General features: G+C 52.5%; 1 protein-coding gene across 1 annotated transcript; it reads left to right on the forward strand.

Moving 5' to 3' along the window:
- Nucleotides 1–1682: 1682 nt before the first annotated feature.
- Nucleotides 1683–14785, forward strand: EEF2KMT (eukaryotic elongation factor 2 lysine methyltransferase; the record flags this gene model as incomplete). The annotated part of the gene is made up of 8 exons (XM_082856622.1): nucleotides 1683–1778; nucleotides 3629–3691; nucleotides 5587–5667; nucleotides 6496–6597; nucleotides 10998–11131; nucleotides 11215–11510; nucleotides 12818–12967; nucleotides 14675–14785. The coding sequence occupies 8 exons, from the start codon at nucleotides 1683–1685 to the stop codon at nucleotides 14773–14775; spliced, it is 1023 nt and encodes a 340-aa protein (XP_082712748.1). The 3' UTR covers nucleotides 14776–14785.
- Between the last annotated feature and the right edge of the window lie 777 nt (nucleotides 14786–15562).

Genomic DNA, 15562 nt, shown 5'->3' on the forward strand with positions numbered 1-15562 from the left:
CATGAGGATGCCTGTAGCTCATTTGCACCTGCGTGAAACGACCATTACCTCACATTTTTCCTATTTACAATCGCCTTACCCCACGCCCTCCACGTCCCAGACTACCCGGCTTCTTTAGCCCATAAATACGCCAGCCCCTCACCCACAGGGAAGCAGGTTTGAGATTTGTTTTCTCGTCTCCTCACACGGCTACCTTGTGAATAAACCCTTTCTCTGCTGCAAACGTCGGCGCCTCAGCGTTTGGCTTGCTGCGCCTCTGGCAAACGAACCTGTTGGGTAACAAGGTGACCGCCGGTTGACCCTCCGAGCCGGTCCCAGTCAACCAGGGTCTCCTCACCCCACCACGCCCTCAGAAGTACATTCTGCCCCCTGTTCCCACAACAGAAGCTGTTTCGAGGATGCAGCCTAGGGAATTCCCTGGCGGTCCAGTGGTTAGGGCTTGGCTCTTTCACTGCTGGGCCCTGGGTTCAATCCCTGGTGGGGGAACTAAGATCCTGCATGCCGCACAGCTCGGCCAAAAAGAAAGAAACAAAAAAAATGCAGGCTTGAGAGAGCAATGTTCTGTGGAGATACTGGACTCCGTTAAGGCTTCGCTATAAACTGTTAAGATTCTGGCAGGAGTGTGTGGAGAGGCAGGACGTCATTGAGAGGTCAATGAAATCGAGGGTAATCATTGTTAAATCCATCACACCTGTAGCCTGCCTTCACCGCTCAAGCTCGCTTTAGTTTTTGCTATAAAAGACTGGCAGGTCCTCTAAGCCCAAACAATAAGACGTAGCCTAAACAATAAGATGTAGCCTAAACAATAAGATGTTTGCCCAAGTTGTTTTCCAGGAACTTGGAATCAGCTGTCTCTAGTTCAAGCTGGTTAAGACTGGTTAGGACCACCGACCCACCGATCTATTCTCCTTGAGGTGCCCACGACATGCCTCGTAAGTTCCCTCACTTATTAAAACTGCCACCTACCAACCTGGAGGGGCCTGCTGCTTTCTTCGGTCTCTCCTTGCCCCCGTGTACGCGGCAGTTTGCCAACCAACACCTTTGCCTCGGTGCCTTTTACCAAGGCGAGAAAAGTCTTTGAAAGTCTGAGCCCACCGGCCCACAGACCTGAGGAGACGCCCGCACCCGAGGCTGAGCTTGAGGGCGCAGTCCCAGAGGGGTTGGGGGAGGGCTAGGATTAAGCCCAAGGGACGACGCGTCTGCCCAGAGGGCTCCTGCCAAAAAAGACCCTCGAGAAGGCTCTGGAAGAGCGAGAATGGTTACCTGGCCCTTGGCCTGACTGGGAGCTCTCGCCGCCCCGCCCAGCGGAACCTGGCGCCAAACCCTGACTCCGCCCCCACCGAAACCCTGGCCACGCCCCTTCCGACCCTGGTCCCGCCTCCCAGGCCCCAAATCTGCCCCAGAGCCCGCCTTCAGGGCCCGCCTCCAATTTTCCCAAGTCCCGCCTTCCAGGACCCCTGCAACGCCTCGACCCACCCCCACCCCACCTCCGCACGCACCGCCGGCTGGCACCGCCTGCTGAACCCCGGCTCCCTACCTAAGCCCCGCCTCCCAGGACCCAAGCGGCGCCTGGCCCCGCCCCAAGCCCCACCCCGGCTCCGCGCGTTGCCTCGGGCCGCCTCCCGGCGCAGCCCCGCTCCCCGCTTCTCTCGGGCAACGCCGAGGCCCGTCCCCGCCCCGCCATGGCGCCTGAGGAGAGCGCTGAGGCTGCGCCCCTGCTGCGAAGTTTCGAGCGCCGCTTCTTGGCGGCGCGCGCCCTGAGCTCTTTCCCCTGGCAGGTGGGCGGTGGGGAGCGCGGAAGACGGGTGGGGGGCGCCGGGGTCGCGGTGGAGCGGGGCTCCGGGATCACCGCTGCTCGCCCCGCCACGCGGCGGCCTCTGCTCCCTCGCGGGCCCCGGCATCACGTCCGGTTCCCCGGGCATCGCTGGGGCCAGCGCGGGCTGGCGGCGGGGAGCAGGAGGTCCACCTCAGCACCCTTGGGCCCACCCTGCGCTCAGCCCCCAGCTCCGTCCTCCCCTGGGCCCTTCCCGCCCTCCGCTGTCTCTGCAGACCGAGTCCCACGAATTGAAGGAATGCGGGCTTTCCTCCCAACTCCTTTTTTCGCTGGGTTTTTAGGGTCATGGACAGTTTGTGCCTTTTTTTAGCCAGTTGTTATCCTGGCCATTGGGTAACAGCTGCTGCTGCTCATTTAAACAGCCCACGTTCTCAGGGCAGCGGGAGACCACGCTGCGTTGAACTCAGCGACCAGGTCACAGACCCCTCAGGCCTGGGTGTTCTCATCTGTGTCAGCAGCATTGGACAAAGCCCTCTCAGAGGCAGCTGATGGAAGAGACAGGGAGGTACAAAACAGTCCAGGAAAGAGACGAAAGCTCACTTCCCTGCCCTGGGGACCTGCCATTCACACAGAGGCGCATGGCCGAGGCAGCAGCTTCTTTCTGCCAAGTCCAGGGCTCTAATGACGCTGCGTCCTTTATAATCCATAATTCAAGTGCGGTGAACCCACTGGGATGGCTCAGTTTGAACATATATTCCTCCCCAGGTCTGCCCCATCTTAAGCGTGGAGGTTAGTCATTTGTGTTTCATTGACATAAACCATTTAGCATTCTGGGAGATCATTTCCCGTCAGAAAGGAATGTGTACATTTTTTAACCCCAAATTTAAACTTTCATGACAGCATCCATTGGGCCCAATTCATATCGACTATAATTGTTCATGAGTGAGTGCTTACTCTGCACCAGTCCCATGCTAAGTGCTCACTTAGGCTCAGCCACAGCACCCATGTGGTGAGAACTGTTCTTACCATTGGTTTGACTAGAAAAGAAGTTGACAGCAGCATTGGAGCACTCAGACCTGGGAGACAGACAACCTGCTTTGAATTCTGGCCCTGCCCCACCCCTCACAAGCTGTGTGACCTTGGGCAAGTGACTTCGTCTCTCTGTGCCTTTATATTCTTATTAGTAAAATGGGGGTATAATGATGTTTAACCTCATAGGGCTGTTGTCAGGATTACATGAATATGTGTTAGCTAGTACTTTTTATTCTGTCAACGAATGTTTACAGAATGCCTTCCACAAGCCAGGCACCAGTATCAGCAGAATACAGACAAAGCCCTGATTAGATGGGAGAGCCAGAGAATAAACAAGTAAATGAATAAGCAAGAAAACACGGGGAGATGATGGTGGCTGGAAAGTCAATACAACAGGGAAATGCATCAATTTAGGAGAGTCGGGAAGGCCTTCCAAGGAGGTGACAGGAGCCGGGACCTGAACAGTGAAGCAGCCATCCTGCCGTGGAAAGGTTTCAGGTTGCCCACCAGGTGTTAATGCTTGGCTCCCCCTGTAATTCCAGTTCAGCCACAGAGCTGGTCTGTGACCCAGGCAAGGCTAAGCTGCCAGGGCTAATGCAAACCAAGAGTCTGTCTTCTGATGTTCTTTCTCTGACTCATCCAGGTGTAACCCGGAACTTCTCAAGGTCAGGCTTTCAGCTGCCTGTGCCTTCCACATCATTTGGCCCCAGGTCCCTGGGGAGAGATCACTTAGCACTTTGCCAACACGTCCCATTGCATGTTTAATGTTCCTGTGATAATGCCCTTGAGATTTCTTTCTCTTCCCCCTCTCTCTTTGAATAGAGCCTAGAAGAGAAATTAAGGGACTCATCAGGTTCTGAGCTGCTGCTGGATATTTTGCAGAAGGTAAGAATCACAGAATCACTGGAACGCATCAGTGGCCTGACTTGCCCATGAAGACGTAACAGGTGCACACGTATCCTTTAAAAAGAAAGACGCTGCATCTGGGTGTGAGTACCTCAGACAGCTCCGGCTCTTTTGTTTTCTTAGATAAAGACATCAGAATATACAACAAGCTGCATGAGAGGAGGGAACCTGGGGGATGTTTTTTTAAACCGTCCACAGAGAAAGTGGAGATGACAGCTGTAGGAACATCTTCTAGCATTTGCTAACTGCTCAGAGACTTTTTTTTTTTTAACGTTTAAGGGGAAAAGAAGCAGGCAAGTCTTGCCCACCAGTGTGTCTTGTCTAGTTGTGGATGGGCCCCTGCTTTTTGTAGGTGGGGTTTGAACTCTAAGGTGCATCTGGGTGTGGGTAGAGGAGGGACCACCACTCTGCCCGGCCTGTCCCACTCTGCCTGCCCCTGGCCATGTGGGTCAGGTGTACATCACAGTGCATCCGGGCTCTCTACCCTCTTACGGGTCATGAATCCTTCTGAAAACCCAAAGGTGTGGACACTACCCCAAGGAAAAAATGCTCCAGAAGAGTACATTTTGTGTACAAATGCATGGGAATCATACACACCCCTCCAACCACTGGTCCTGTCCAAAGAGCCCAGGGTCAGAATTCCTGTCTGGAGGGTGAACCAAGAGTATCCATCTGACCACCGTGTCGAGAAGATGCACGAGCTAGGGAAGATTCCCAGGAGATCCAGCAGTTCAGGACTGTGAGCTCAGACCTCTCTGAGGCCATTGTCATGCAGTCTGCTCTGATTTTTCACCCCAAGGTTAAAACCTAACACCCTCCAAGCCCCTGAAGAGTTGTGTGGACATTTTGTTGCCCTTGAGTAAAATCACATCCCTCCGGCCAGCAGGTCCCATGTGACACAGGCCCTACTCTCACTGTTCCCGTCCCCTGCCCTCCCTCCCAAAATGCCAGGTGGGGGCCTGCACAAGCTACCCAGCTGCCTGGAACTCATTCCCCTGCTCTCTGCTTCTCTCAGCTTCAGCCGAAGTGTTGCCCTCAGAGCCCCCATCCCTCTCCACTACATCCCAGGCAGAGTCCCCACCTTCCTCTGTCCTGGTCAGCGCAGCACCCCAGCCGGGGGTGTGATCTCCAAGGGGGCAGGTGCTGAATCTGCCTTGTCATACCATTTGGAGCTCTCACCCCTTCCATGGAGCCAGACAGTCCCACATTTGTCCTCACTACAAACTCTAGTTCCTGCTGGCTGCTCTGGGAAGGGGGATGTCTTAGTCCTGCTATAACAGAACCCCACAGACTGGGTGGCTTGTGAACAACAGGAATTTATTTCTCACAGTTCTGGAGGCTGTGAAGTCCAAGATCAAGGTACCAGGAGATTCAGTGTGTTGTGTGGTCCCACTTCCTGGTCCAAAGACGCTGTCTTCTTGGCTATGTCCTCAGATGACAGAAGGGGCAAGGGAGCTCTCTGGGGTCTCTTTTATAAGGACACTAATCCCATTTATGGGGGCTTTACCCTCATAACCTAATCACGCCCCAAAGGCCCCACCTCCTGATATCATCTCAGTGGGTGTTAGAGTCAACATGTGAATGTAGAGTGGACACAAATATTCAGTCTACAGCAGGGTGTTAGCCTGAGTCCGTATGCCCTATGTTCCTGCCCAGAAAGGGCATTAGAAACACTGCCATGGTCTGTGCCACTGTAGTGGAGAAATATTTTTAGGAAAGGGCTTATATCTTAAACTCTTTCAGATGCATAAGGGTCACCCAGGGCCAGAATTCCAGGAATCGGATAACTGGGGTTTGCCCTGTATTCACTTGAAGCTCATGGGAGACTTAAGGTGGAGTCACTCCAGCAACCCACACTGTGTTCCTCGTCACAGACCGTGAAGCATCCTCTGTGCATGAAGCATCCCCCGTCAGTGAAGTATGCCTGGAGTTTTCTCTCAGAGCTCATCAGAAAGGTCAGTGATGGGCACTGGCCATCTGGTAACCAGGCAGCATCTAGGACTTGGCTGGCTCTCCAAACGTGGGCTTTGCCTGTTGGAGCCCAGATCCATCCCATACTCTTTGCCTGCTCTACAGATCCCCGTGTAGCAGGGGGCTCCCTGGGCAACTGCTCCCAGCTGAGTTCCACCAATGAGAAGCCATGGAGGGAGGGAGGAAAGGAGGGGCGAGGGTACTTTCTCTGTGCTTTGAGGGGTCTCCAGCAGTGGCTGCATCTCCTCTGTGGTCCTGGTCCCCCATGGAACCTTCCCACTCCTACCAGGAACCCCTGAGTGTGGGAAATGCCACCTTCTCCTTCTGTCCTGCCAGCTCTCACATATCCCATTTCTCCTGCCCTACACTACACCTCACCCTCACCCTCTCTACACCTCTCTTTGAGGTCCCCCAGGTCCCCCCACCAAGTGATCTGTATTAAGTCAATCACATCCCAAGTCTCCCCTCCAAATTTGGTGAAAATCCTCCAGCCATTTTTACAAGTCATAGTAAAAGCAAACAGGTGGGGGCTTCCCTGGTGGTGCAGTGGTTGAGAGTCTGCCTGCCGATACAGGGAACATGGGTTTGTGCCCCGGTCCGGGAAGATCCCACATGCCGCGGAGCAGCTGGGCCCGTGGGCCATGGCCACTGAGCCTGCGCGTCCAGAGCCTGTGTTCCACAACGGGAGAGGCCACAGCAGTGAGAGGCCCGCGTACCACAAAAAAAAAAAAAGCAAGCAGGTGGAACCTTGGTTTGATTCACGAGGGTCAACTTAATCCTCTTGCTGAAGCTCTCGCCCTGCCCGCCCCCAGCACGAGGCTATCCACACGGAGCCTTTGGACGAGCTGTACGAGGCGTTGGCGGAGGTCCTGACGGCCGAGGAGCCCACCCAGTGCCACCGGAGCTACCTGCTGGTAGGAGACATGCGCCCTCCTCCACACACACAGTTGATTCAGGCTCCAGTCAGCCTCATGTGGCTTCAATCCTGACTCCTCAGCTCTGTAGTCTTAGACGAGGTCAGTTAACCTTCCTGAGCCTCGGTTTCCCCACCTGTAAACCAAGCACTTCAACAAATAACACCTGTCTTACAGGGTGACTGGCGTTGAATTAGGTAACACACATGAATTGCATAGCAGCGATCTGGCGCTCAGACCTCAATAAATATTTGATGGATGGATGTTACAGGACAGCAGTCTCTCCCCACTGTCCACTGCCACCATCACCAGGCTGACCTGGTGCTTGGCCTTCTCACTGGTCACCTGGCTTCTTACCCCACAGAAGTCCATTCTACACACAACAGTTTTTGTTTTCTTTCTTCTTTAACCTTTTATTTTAAAACACAGATACAGAAAACCATGCAAAAGAATTAGATTATCGAATTGTTGCAAGGCGGCCACCACGGTAACTGCCAATCTAGCCAAGGACTTGGGCAGCCAGCCCACAAAGCCCTCATTTGACCCATCCCAGCCCTCCCTCTCTTTCAGAGTAATCACTGAGGTCGTACCACTGCCATGTGCACCTCTGGACATAGTCTTGCCCATTAACTAGGTCTGGCTCAAAATTTCCATTCATCCGCAGGTCCCCCCAGCTCTTCCTGGCAATTTGGCCTGGACAGCTTTCCACAAGCTGGCTTTTTGTCGCACACACATGGTGCTGTTCAGCTTGTTCCTCTGTCCTCTGTCCCCCCAAAATTGGCGGCTGGATTCACAGGCCCACTCGGACTCTTGTCTATTTGACCCCTTTGGCAAGAAAACAGCCTGGGTCCTAGAAGTCACGTCATCTCTTTTTTATCCTCTTCATGGTAGCACTTGTGGGTGCTTAAAGCTTAGACTCATTAATTCATTGAAGGATGCAAAAAGGTGATTTTTCTTATTTATTTATTTGTTTATTTATGGCTGTGTTGGGTCTTCGTTGCTGCTCACGGGCTTTTCTCTAGTTGCAGTGAGCAGGGGCTACTCTTCGTTGCGGTGCGCGGTCTTCTCATTGCGGTGGCTTCTCTTGTTGTGGAGCACAGGCTCTAGGCACACGGGCTTCAGTAGTTGTGGCACGTGGGCTCAGTAGTTGTGGCACACAGTCTCAGTTGCTCCATGGCATGTGGGATCTTCCCGGACCAGGGCTCGAACCCATGTCCCCTGCATTGGCAGGCAGATTCCTAACCACTGCGCAACCAGGGAAGTCCCAGTGATTTTTCTATCATTTTGTTTTCATTCATTAGCTGGAGAAATTTTATAAGGAAATGCCTCCTTTCATCCGTATTTGGTTACCTACTGGTACAGCTAGTAGAGGAAAGGCAGAATACAGACTCCTTTCCTTTTCAAGATAGTGAGTTGGTTTCCTGTCATTCCCAGTAGGGGTTCAAACCATTGCAAATTGCGTCGTTACTGAAGCTCAAAATGTGCTATTTTGAGTCACTTCAAATAGGCTTCTTTTTTTTTTTCAGTAATTTTATTTTATTTATTTTTGGCTGCATTGGGTCTTCACTGCTACGCATGGGCTTTCTGTAGTTGTGGCGAGCGGGGGCTACTCTTCATTGCGGTGCGCAGGCTTCTCATTGCAGTGGCTTCTCTTGTTGTGGAGCACGGGCTCTAGGCGCACAGGCTTCAGTAGTTGTGGCAAGCGGGCTCAGTAGCTGTGGCCTGAGGGCTCTAGAGCACAGGTTCAGTAGTTGTGGTGCACGCACTTAGTTGCTCCACGGCAAGTGGGATCTTCCCGGACCACGGCTCAAACCTGTATCCCCTGCACTGGCAGGCAGATTCTTAACCATTGCGCCACCAGGGAAGTCCCCTCAAATAGGCTTCTGAGTCCTTTGACATCACCTCATAGTTTTCTTACTTTAGTTTATGTCAAGCTTTTCCAGACTCATCTTGTATGTTTCCTGCCCCAGACCTGGAATCAGCCATGTCTTCAAGAAGCCCTAGTTTCTTTTAGTGGGAAATGATATTTAGAGACCACAGTCTGGGCATTAGGGATGATCATTGCTGCTGTCTAGGCCTTTCCGTGGACAGAGCTAGGATATGGGTGGAGATACATATCCATACTTTTTAAGAGAAAATACCTCATGAGTCCATATCGATGTTTCTGATTCAGGATCAGAAGGGTTTTCACTCAGCCTCTTCGGCATTGGATCCCTATCTCCTTTCTTCTGCTCTGGAAATTTCGGTTCTCAAGAGCATGGGGATGATGTTAGGATATCCCCCAACTGCCTTTGGCTTATCCCATATTATTCGTGCGTGCAGCGATCTCAGAACAACAGCACTAATCCCTCACACCAACTGTGGTTACTGAAAACAGCATAAATTTTTATATGTGCCACCCTCATTCTCCCTACATAGACATCATAGAGCCGTTACATAGTATTACCACAAACTAAGCAGCCCAAAGCAACATAAATGTGCTATCTTCCAGTTCTGTAGGTCAGAAGTCTGCTGGGCTCAGCTGCTTACTCTTCTTTGAGTCTCACAGAGCTAAAATCAGGGTATCTGTAGGACTGGGCCCCCGGGGGAGGACCATTCCAGGCCCTTCAGGTCATTGGCACAATTGCATTTTCTGCAGCTGCAGGAACGTGATTCCATTTCCTTCCTGGCTCTTGGCCCAGGATTGTTCTCAGCTTCTAGGAGCCGCCCTGTCCCCCTGACTCATGGCCCCTTGATTCCAAAGCCAGCAACCACCTCAAATCCCTCCTGCCTCTTTTTCTTCTGCATCTCCCAAACATCAGCCCTGATGATTAAATCGGGCCCACTTGGATAATCCAGGATCATTTTCCCATGTCACGTTCTGTAACCTTAGATGAATCTTCAGAGTCCCTTTGCCAAGAAGCACAGCACAATCACAGGGTCCAGGGATACGGGTGGAAACATAACCGACCTCAGGCACATACCGTAGTCTGTTACTTTTCAGTCTCTGTATTGGTCCGTATATTGATGTCTCTGTAGCCATTTTGGTTGTCTCATGTTCATTTTCTAGGAGGTTCTTTAAGAAGGGCTCGTCGGATGGACCTTCCCGGACTTCTTGCATGTTGATAACAGATTGAGCCATTTTTACTTGAATCTTGACTCACACCTTCTCTCCCTGAGTCTCTTAAATATATTCCTCCACTTTCTTTGGCATAAAGCATCATTGTGCAAAAGCCTGATGATAATTTAATTTTCTTTCCCTTTTATGTCACATGCCCTTTTCTCTTAGATAGCCAAAGCATTTTTTTCTTTAAAGTCCAGTAATTCTATTAGACTACGTCTCGAGGTTGTGATCGTTCTGAGTCAGTGACCTCAGGTGCAGTGTATACTCTTTCAATATTCATTTCAAATCTGTTTGTTTTCTCAGGAATGCTTTCTTGAATTATAATTTTTAGTATTTGTTCTTTGCTTTTGTTTCATTAAAGGTACCTAAAAATTTGTGGCTTAAACAACAGAAATTTATCATCTCACAGTTCTGGAAGCTATAAGTGCAAAATCAAGGTGTCGACAGAGTTGTTTCTGTCTGCGAGGAAATGATGTGCTCCAGGCCTATCCTCAGCCTGCAGATGGCCATCTTCTCCCGTGTGTGTGTCCTAATGTCCTATTCGTATAAGGACACAGTCAGATTGGATTAGGGTCCCCTTATGTCCGTATTTTAACTTGATTCCCTCTACAAAGACCCCATCCTCAGGAATTCCCTGGTGGTCCAATGGTTAGGACTCCGTGCTTTCACTGCCAAAGGCAGGGGTTCAATCCCTGGTCGGGGGAACTAAGATCCCGCAAGCTGCACGGTGCAGCCAAAAAAGGAGGAAAAAAAGACCTCATCTCCAAAAAGGTCACACTTTGAGTTGCTGGGGCTTAGGACTTCAGCATATGAATGTTGGGGGGAAACGATTGAACCCATGACAATCTCTTAATTTCTTTTTGATTTTTAAAATTTTGCTCCTTTTCACTTCCTGTTTCTCTTTAAGGTTGATCTGTTTTTATGTTTTGGTTTGTTGTTACGCTCATGCTTTTTTGAATAGCCTTTATTTCTGAAATGATGTTTTCTGTTTTTGTCACACATTTCTAAGTGTTTCGAGTAGCCATTCAGGCCTTGCCTCGGGGCCCTCACACCCCCACTACCGGAGCAGGCAGGTTCCCTCCTAGGTGGGCTCTGGGGTCACTGTCCTCGGGTCTACCACGTGCCCTGTTGCTTCCCTCTTCTGTCCCCACTGACACGTTGAGCTCACGAGGGTTGTGTCACCTGCTCAGAACCCGCCAGTGGCTCCCCATCACATTTAGACTCAAATCCTAATTCCTTATGTGATCCACACCTGCCCTGGTTGCTGGATTAATTCTCTCTCCCTGTTTCTGCCTAGCCCTCCGGGGACTCTATCACACTCTGCGAGAGCACGGCCATCATTTCCCACGGCACCACGGGCCTGGTCACGTGGAATGCCGCACTTTACCTGGCGGAGTGGGCCATGGAGAACCCAGCGGGCTTTGCTCACAGGTGACCTGGGGGTGCAGGGCTGGGCACCAGGGAGGTTTGCCACAGGGGGATCACAGACACAGCCGCTTCTCCCTGTCATGCAGGACTGTCTTAGAGCTTGGCAGTGGAGCCGGCCTCACGGGCCTGGCCATTTGCAAGATGTGCCGGCCCAGAGCATATGTCTTCAGCGACTGTCACAGCCATGTCCTCGAGCAGCTCCAAGGGAACGTCCTTCTCAACGGCCTCTCATTGGAGCCAAATGTCGCCGCCCTGGCCCAGCACCCAGAACACGACACCACCGATGCAGAGAGCCCCAGGGTGATGGTGGCCCGGGTGGACTGGGATGTTGTGACAGTCCCTCAGCTTGCTGCCTTCCAGCCGGACATCGTCATTGCCGCAGGTACCGCCCAGCTTAGGCCACTGGAGTGTGGCCTCCCTGAAGCTCCACCTGGCTTTCAGTGCTGGGAAGGGGACCACCTTCCAGCCAGTGAGTGAGCCACCTTCAGTGAGCCACCTCCCACCAGTGAGTGCTGCCTGGTGGGAGGAATGATGGGATTTGGGTCGTGTGGGCCTCCAGGGTGACATCAAAGCACAGAGCGTGCCTCTTGGGTGCCCTAAAGCCACAGCCCTCCCATTTGAGACAGTGGCCATGCCTACTGCCACGCTAATGGTCCATCCTATAAAGGAACCAGCTCTTCCCAGCAAGGCCTGCGATGAACAGAACAGGCCCCAGGGCACCAGACTAGGGTGACCAGTCTTAGCCAGGCCACAACCCAGCGGACAGACTTCACGTCCCTCTCCAGCAGCCTGAGGGAGGCCTCTCAGTTGCCATCCAGAACCTAAATGAATAGGCCAGAGCAGCCCCACAAAGCAAGGGAGCCGAGCTGGCCCCACCTACACCCCCTGTCTTCAGATGGGGGCGGAAGTGGCCACAGCAGCCTTGTCCTTTCAGGACCACAAAGAACAGCATGATCCTGATTCCTCTGCATGCCCTGGGCCAGGCCGAGGGTCGGGGAAGGAGCTCTGGGTGCCCCCACCTCTGTCAGCACCTGCTTCCTTCTCCATGCACACTTGTGTGTCCCTGAGGCCGAAGGCGCTCTGCCTGTGTATCTCTGTCCTAGGTCCTCAAAACGAGTCCCACAAGGAGGGACCACCCACTCTGGTGCAAGGATGGGACCCTTGAGGGAAGGGGCATATGGTGTGGGCACCAACGGGACCGTTGCCCTCCACGGCGCTCACCCAGCCCCATCTGGCCGATGGTACTGTGCTCTGGCCTGGCCATGGCCCTGAGACCCAGGCCCAGAGCAGCTGGAGCACAGAGGCTAAGCAGCTCACCCCTGCAGGCCCAGCTGGTGGGCGGGAGGGGGCTTGCCCCCCACAGGAAGGAAACAAGAAGTCTGAGGCAGTCAGGGTTTGCTTCATTAAGCATCTTCTAAACAGGCCATAGGCAGAGAATTGATTTTTTCTTTTAAAGGAACACCAGTGAGTCCTGGATATTTTTCATGTGTTGCAGTGTCTTTCAGCAGCTTTCTCTGCTAAGGGTTTTTCTTTTTACCCCCGTAATTTTCTTACCGTCCAACAGCACGAACCTAATAGAACTGCTGCTTTCCAGGCCTTCACCCTGCTGCCCATGTCGGCACAACCCAGAGGCCTCTATCCTGGGGTCCTGGAGGAGCCCCTTCCAGTAACCTGGGGTTTTTATTGCAGATGTGCTATATTGCCCAGAAACTGTCCTCTCCCTGGTCGGGGTCCTGCAGAAGCTCTCTGCCTGCCAGAAGGACCAGCGGGTTCCTGACGCCTACGTTGCCTTCACCATCCGCAACCTGGAGACATGTCAGCTGTTCACCACGGAGCTGGGTGAGCCCCGGGCCCCTGGCTGGGCTGCTGGCTCTGAGGGGCTGCCACCCAGGCCTGCAGGGCCACTGCATTGGCCACACACAGGACTCCAGGGAGGCAGAAATCAGGAAAGTAAAAGAATGGGGCCCTGGAGACAAGCCAGGAAGCCCCAGACCACAATGTGCTGAGCCAACGACCCCCCACCCTCCGCCCAGGAGGTCAGCAGAGGAGCCAGGCCCAGGGAGTTGGTGCTCTGGGGAGGAGATGGCTGACGCGGTGATCTCAGAAGTCTGAGACCAGCAGTCCTACTGTGTGTTTAGGGCAGGTTTTCCTTGCCTGTAAAATGGAAAGGATGGTGGATGCCAGCTGGTATCAGGGTAGATGAGTTCTGGCCACACAGCAGTCAGGTGCAGGCTCTGGAGGTGGGTCCCAGGTGGAGCTGGGCCACCCCTCTCCAGGTCTTCATTCATTGTACAGCAGAAACATCCACCTCAGAGGTGGAACAGGGCTGGCACAAAGGGTGTGCTCGGGAAAACGGCAGCTGCTGTTACTAGATCAAGCACACAGTAAATGGAAGAGTGAGGGATGCTTTAGAGAAGGGGGTGGGGTCTGCCTGAGTTGCCACTGCTGCAGGCGGGCACTGTTCTCAGACCTGACCTGCGTCAGCCCTTCTAGCACCTGTTGGGGGGGGGGGGGGTGCTGCCATCCTCTGTTCCACCCGTGAAAACACCGGGGTGCAGGGCAGCTGAGTCATCACCCAGGCACCCATGGACTGAAGCCAGGCAGCTGGCTCCCACTCTCCACCCCCAACCCCATGACCCCCACTCTGCAGTCCTCACCACGAGCCAGGCCTGATCAGGGTTTCCCACACATGACTGGGCAGCAGTGCAGAGCCCTGTGCTTGCCCCAATCCCCCACCCCCCAAACAAAGCTCTCGCACAACTGCCTCTGCTGACAGAGAGGACCAGCGCCCACCCCTGTACAGCGTGTCCCACTGACAGCGGGTGTTCAGCCTCGAGAAATAACGAAGTCCTTCAGATGCTTATGTGAAAAAATATCCACGCTGTATTTTAAGAAAGCTGAGTGCTAAACAGCATATACAGTATAAACTCATTTTTTAAGCTCATTTTTATTTTAAAAAAATAACTGTCATGTTAATACACATATGGGGAAACTCCATACACACCAATTAACATTATTATTAACATGTTATACCCGGACGGTAGTATCATGACACTTATACACTGTATGTCTAGTATTTCATTCTTATAAATACTAATTTTTCATTCCTAAAAAACTGATGACAAAACAATTCTTGCCAGGGGCTCGTCAGACATCTGTGCTTACACAGAGGACGTGAGCCCCTCTGATACAGGTCCAGCCTCTGAAGGCACCAGGCTGAGCTGTCAGGCAGACGTGGGTTCAAACCTCAGCTCCTACTGAGCTGTGCCCGGTAACAGGATGGAGGACCCAGACGGGGCCATGACTTTCCAGGGATGCACACGGCCCAGTGGGCAGACGCAGCAAACCTGGCTGCTGTGAGCTGCTTACAAATGGGATTCCTGGTCCCACCCCTGGAGGCTGATTCCAGGTGTCTGGATGGGGCCTGGAAATCTGTAGTCTGTACCCCCCCCACACACCCCCAGGCCTATCCCAAAGCCCCACACTGATAGGGTAGTGTCCCATCCCCAAACCCCACATCCTGAGACGCATATGTTCTGTCTCCAGGCCAGGCTGGAATCCCGTGGGAAGAAGTGCCTCGTCACGACCAGAAACTGTTTCCCTACGAAGAGCACTCGGAGATGGCAATTCTGAAACTAATGCTGTAGATTTATAAATGGTTTTGAAGAATAATGTGAAAATTAAATCACTGTTCTGGAAAGAATGTGATAAAACTTGCACTGGACTTGAATGTTTGAAGAATGTTAAATTCTGAATCGGGAACCACAAACTGTTCGAATAAAATATAAACTGTTCAAGCGTGTAGACCCCTCTCTGCCAGCTGGCTTAGTCCTTAAGAAAATCACCATAAATCAGAAATGAAATTTTTGGCTCAGAGATAAGCATTTCATTCGCGCAAATAAAAAAACAAACCAAGTATGTTCCCCCCAACCTGGACGCAAATCCCTCGCGGAGCCAAGCCCGCTGCACACGTGGCACATCTGACTGCCCTTGCAGGGCGGTGGGCTGCAAAGTCTGTTTTCAAGGCAGGAATCAAAATATTAGGGACACAACCAAGCAATTCTGGGAAAGGCAGACACCAGGAGACAAAACAAGGATGCAGAGATGTTCAAGACGACACAAATAACAGAAAAGTCATAAACTGGGAGAAAGAAAGACTCATAAGACAGGAAGAGAAAAGAGAGAAGGGATTCAGAGCCTCCAAAGATGAAAGCAGGCTAAGCCAGCTTCCTGGTCAACAAAAACTCCTGATTATTAAAAGTAACTTCATTCCCCAGGCAGTGCCCACTGCCAGCCTTTCAGCTTCCATCCACCAGGAGGCGCTGATCTACAGAGTTTGCCCAGGGACTGGCCAGCAGTAGCGGCTGTGAGGAGGGGAGTATGGGCCAGCTCCTGGGGAGGAAGATGAAAGGTAAGGAGGGGTGTCAGCTTGAG

Source organism: Leucopleurus acutus (assembly GCF_964270905.1).
Source record: "Leucopleurus acutus genome assembly, chromosome: 16".
NCBI classification, from domain to species: Eukaryota; Metazoa; Chordata; class Mammalia; order Artiodactyla; family Delphinidae; genus Leucopleurus; species Leucopleurus acutus.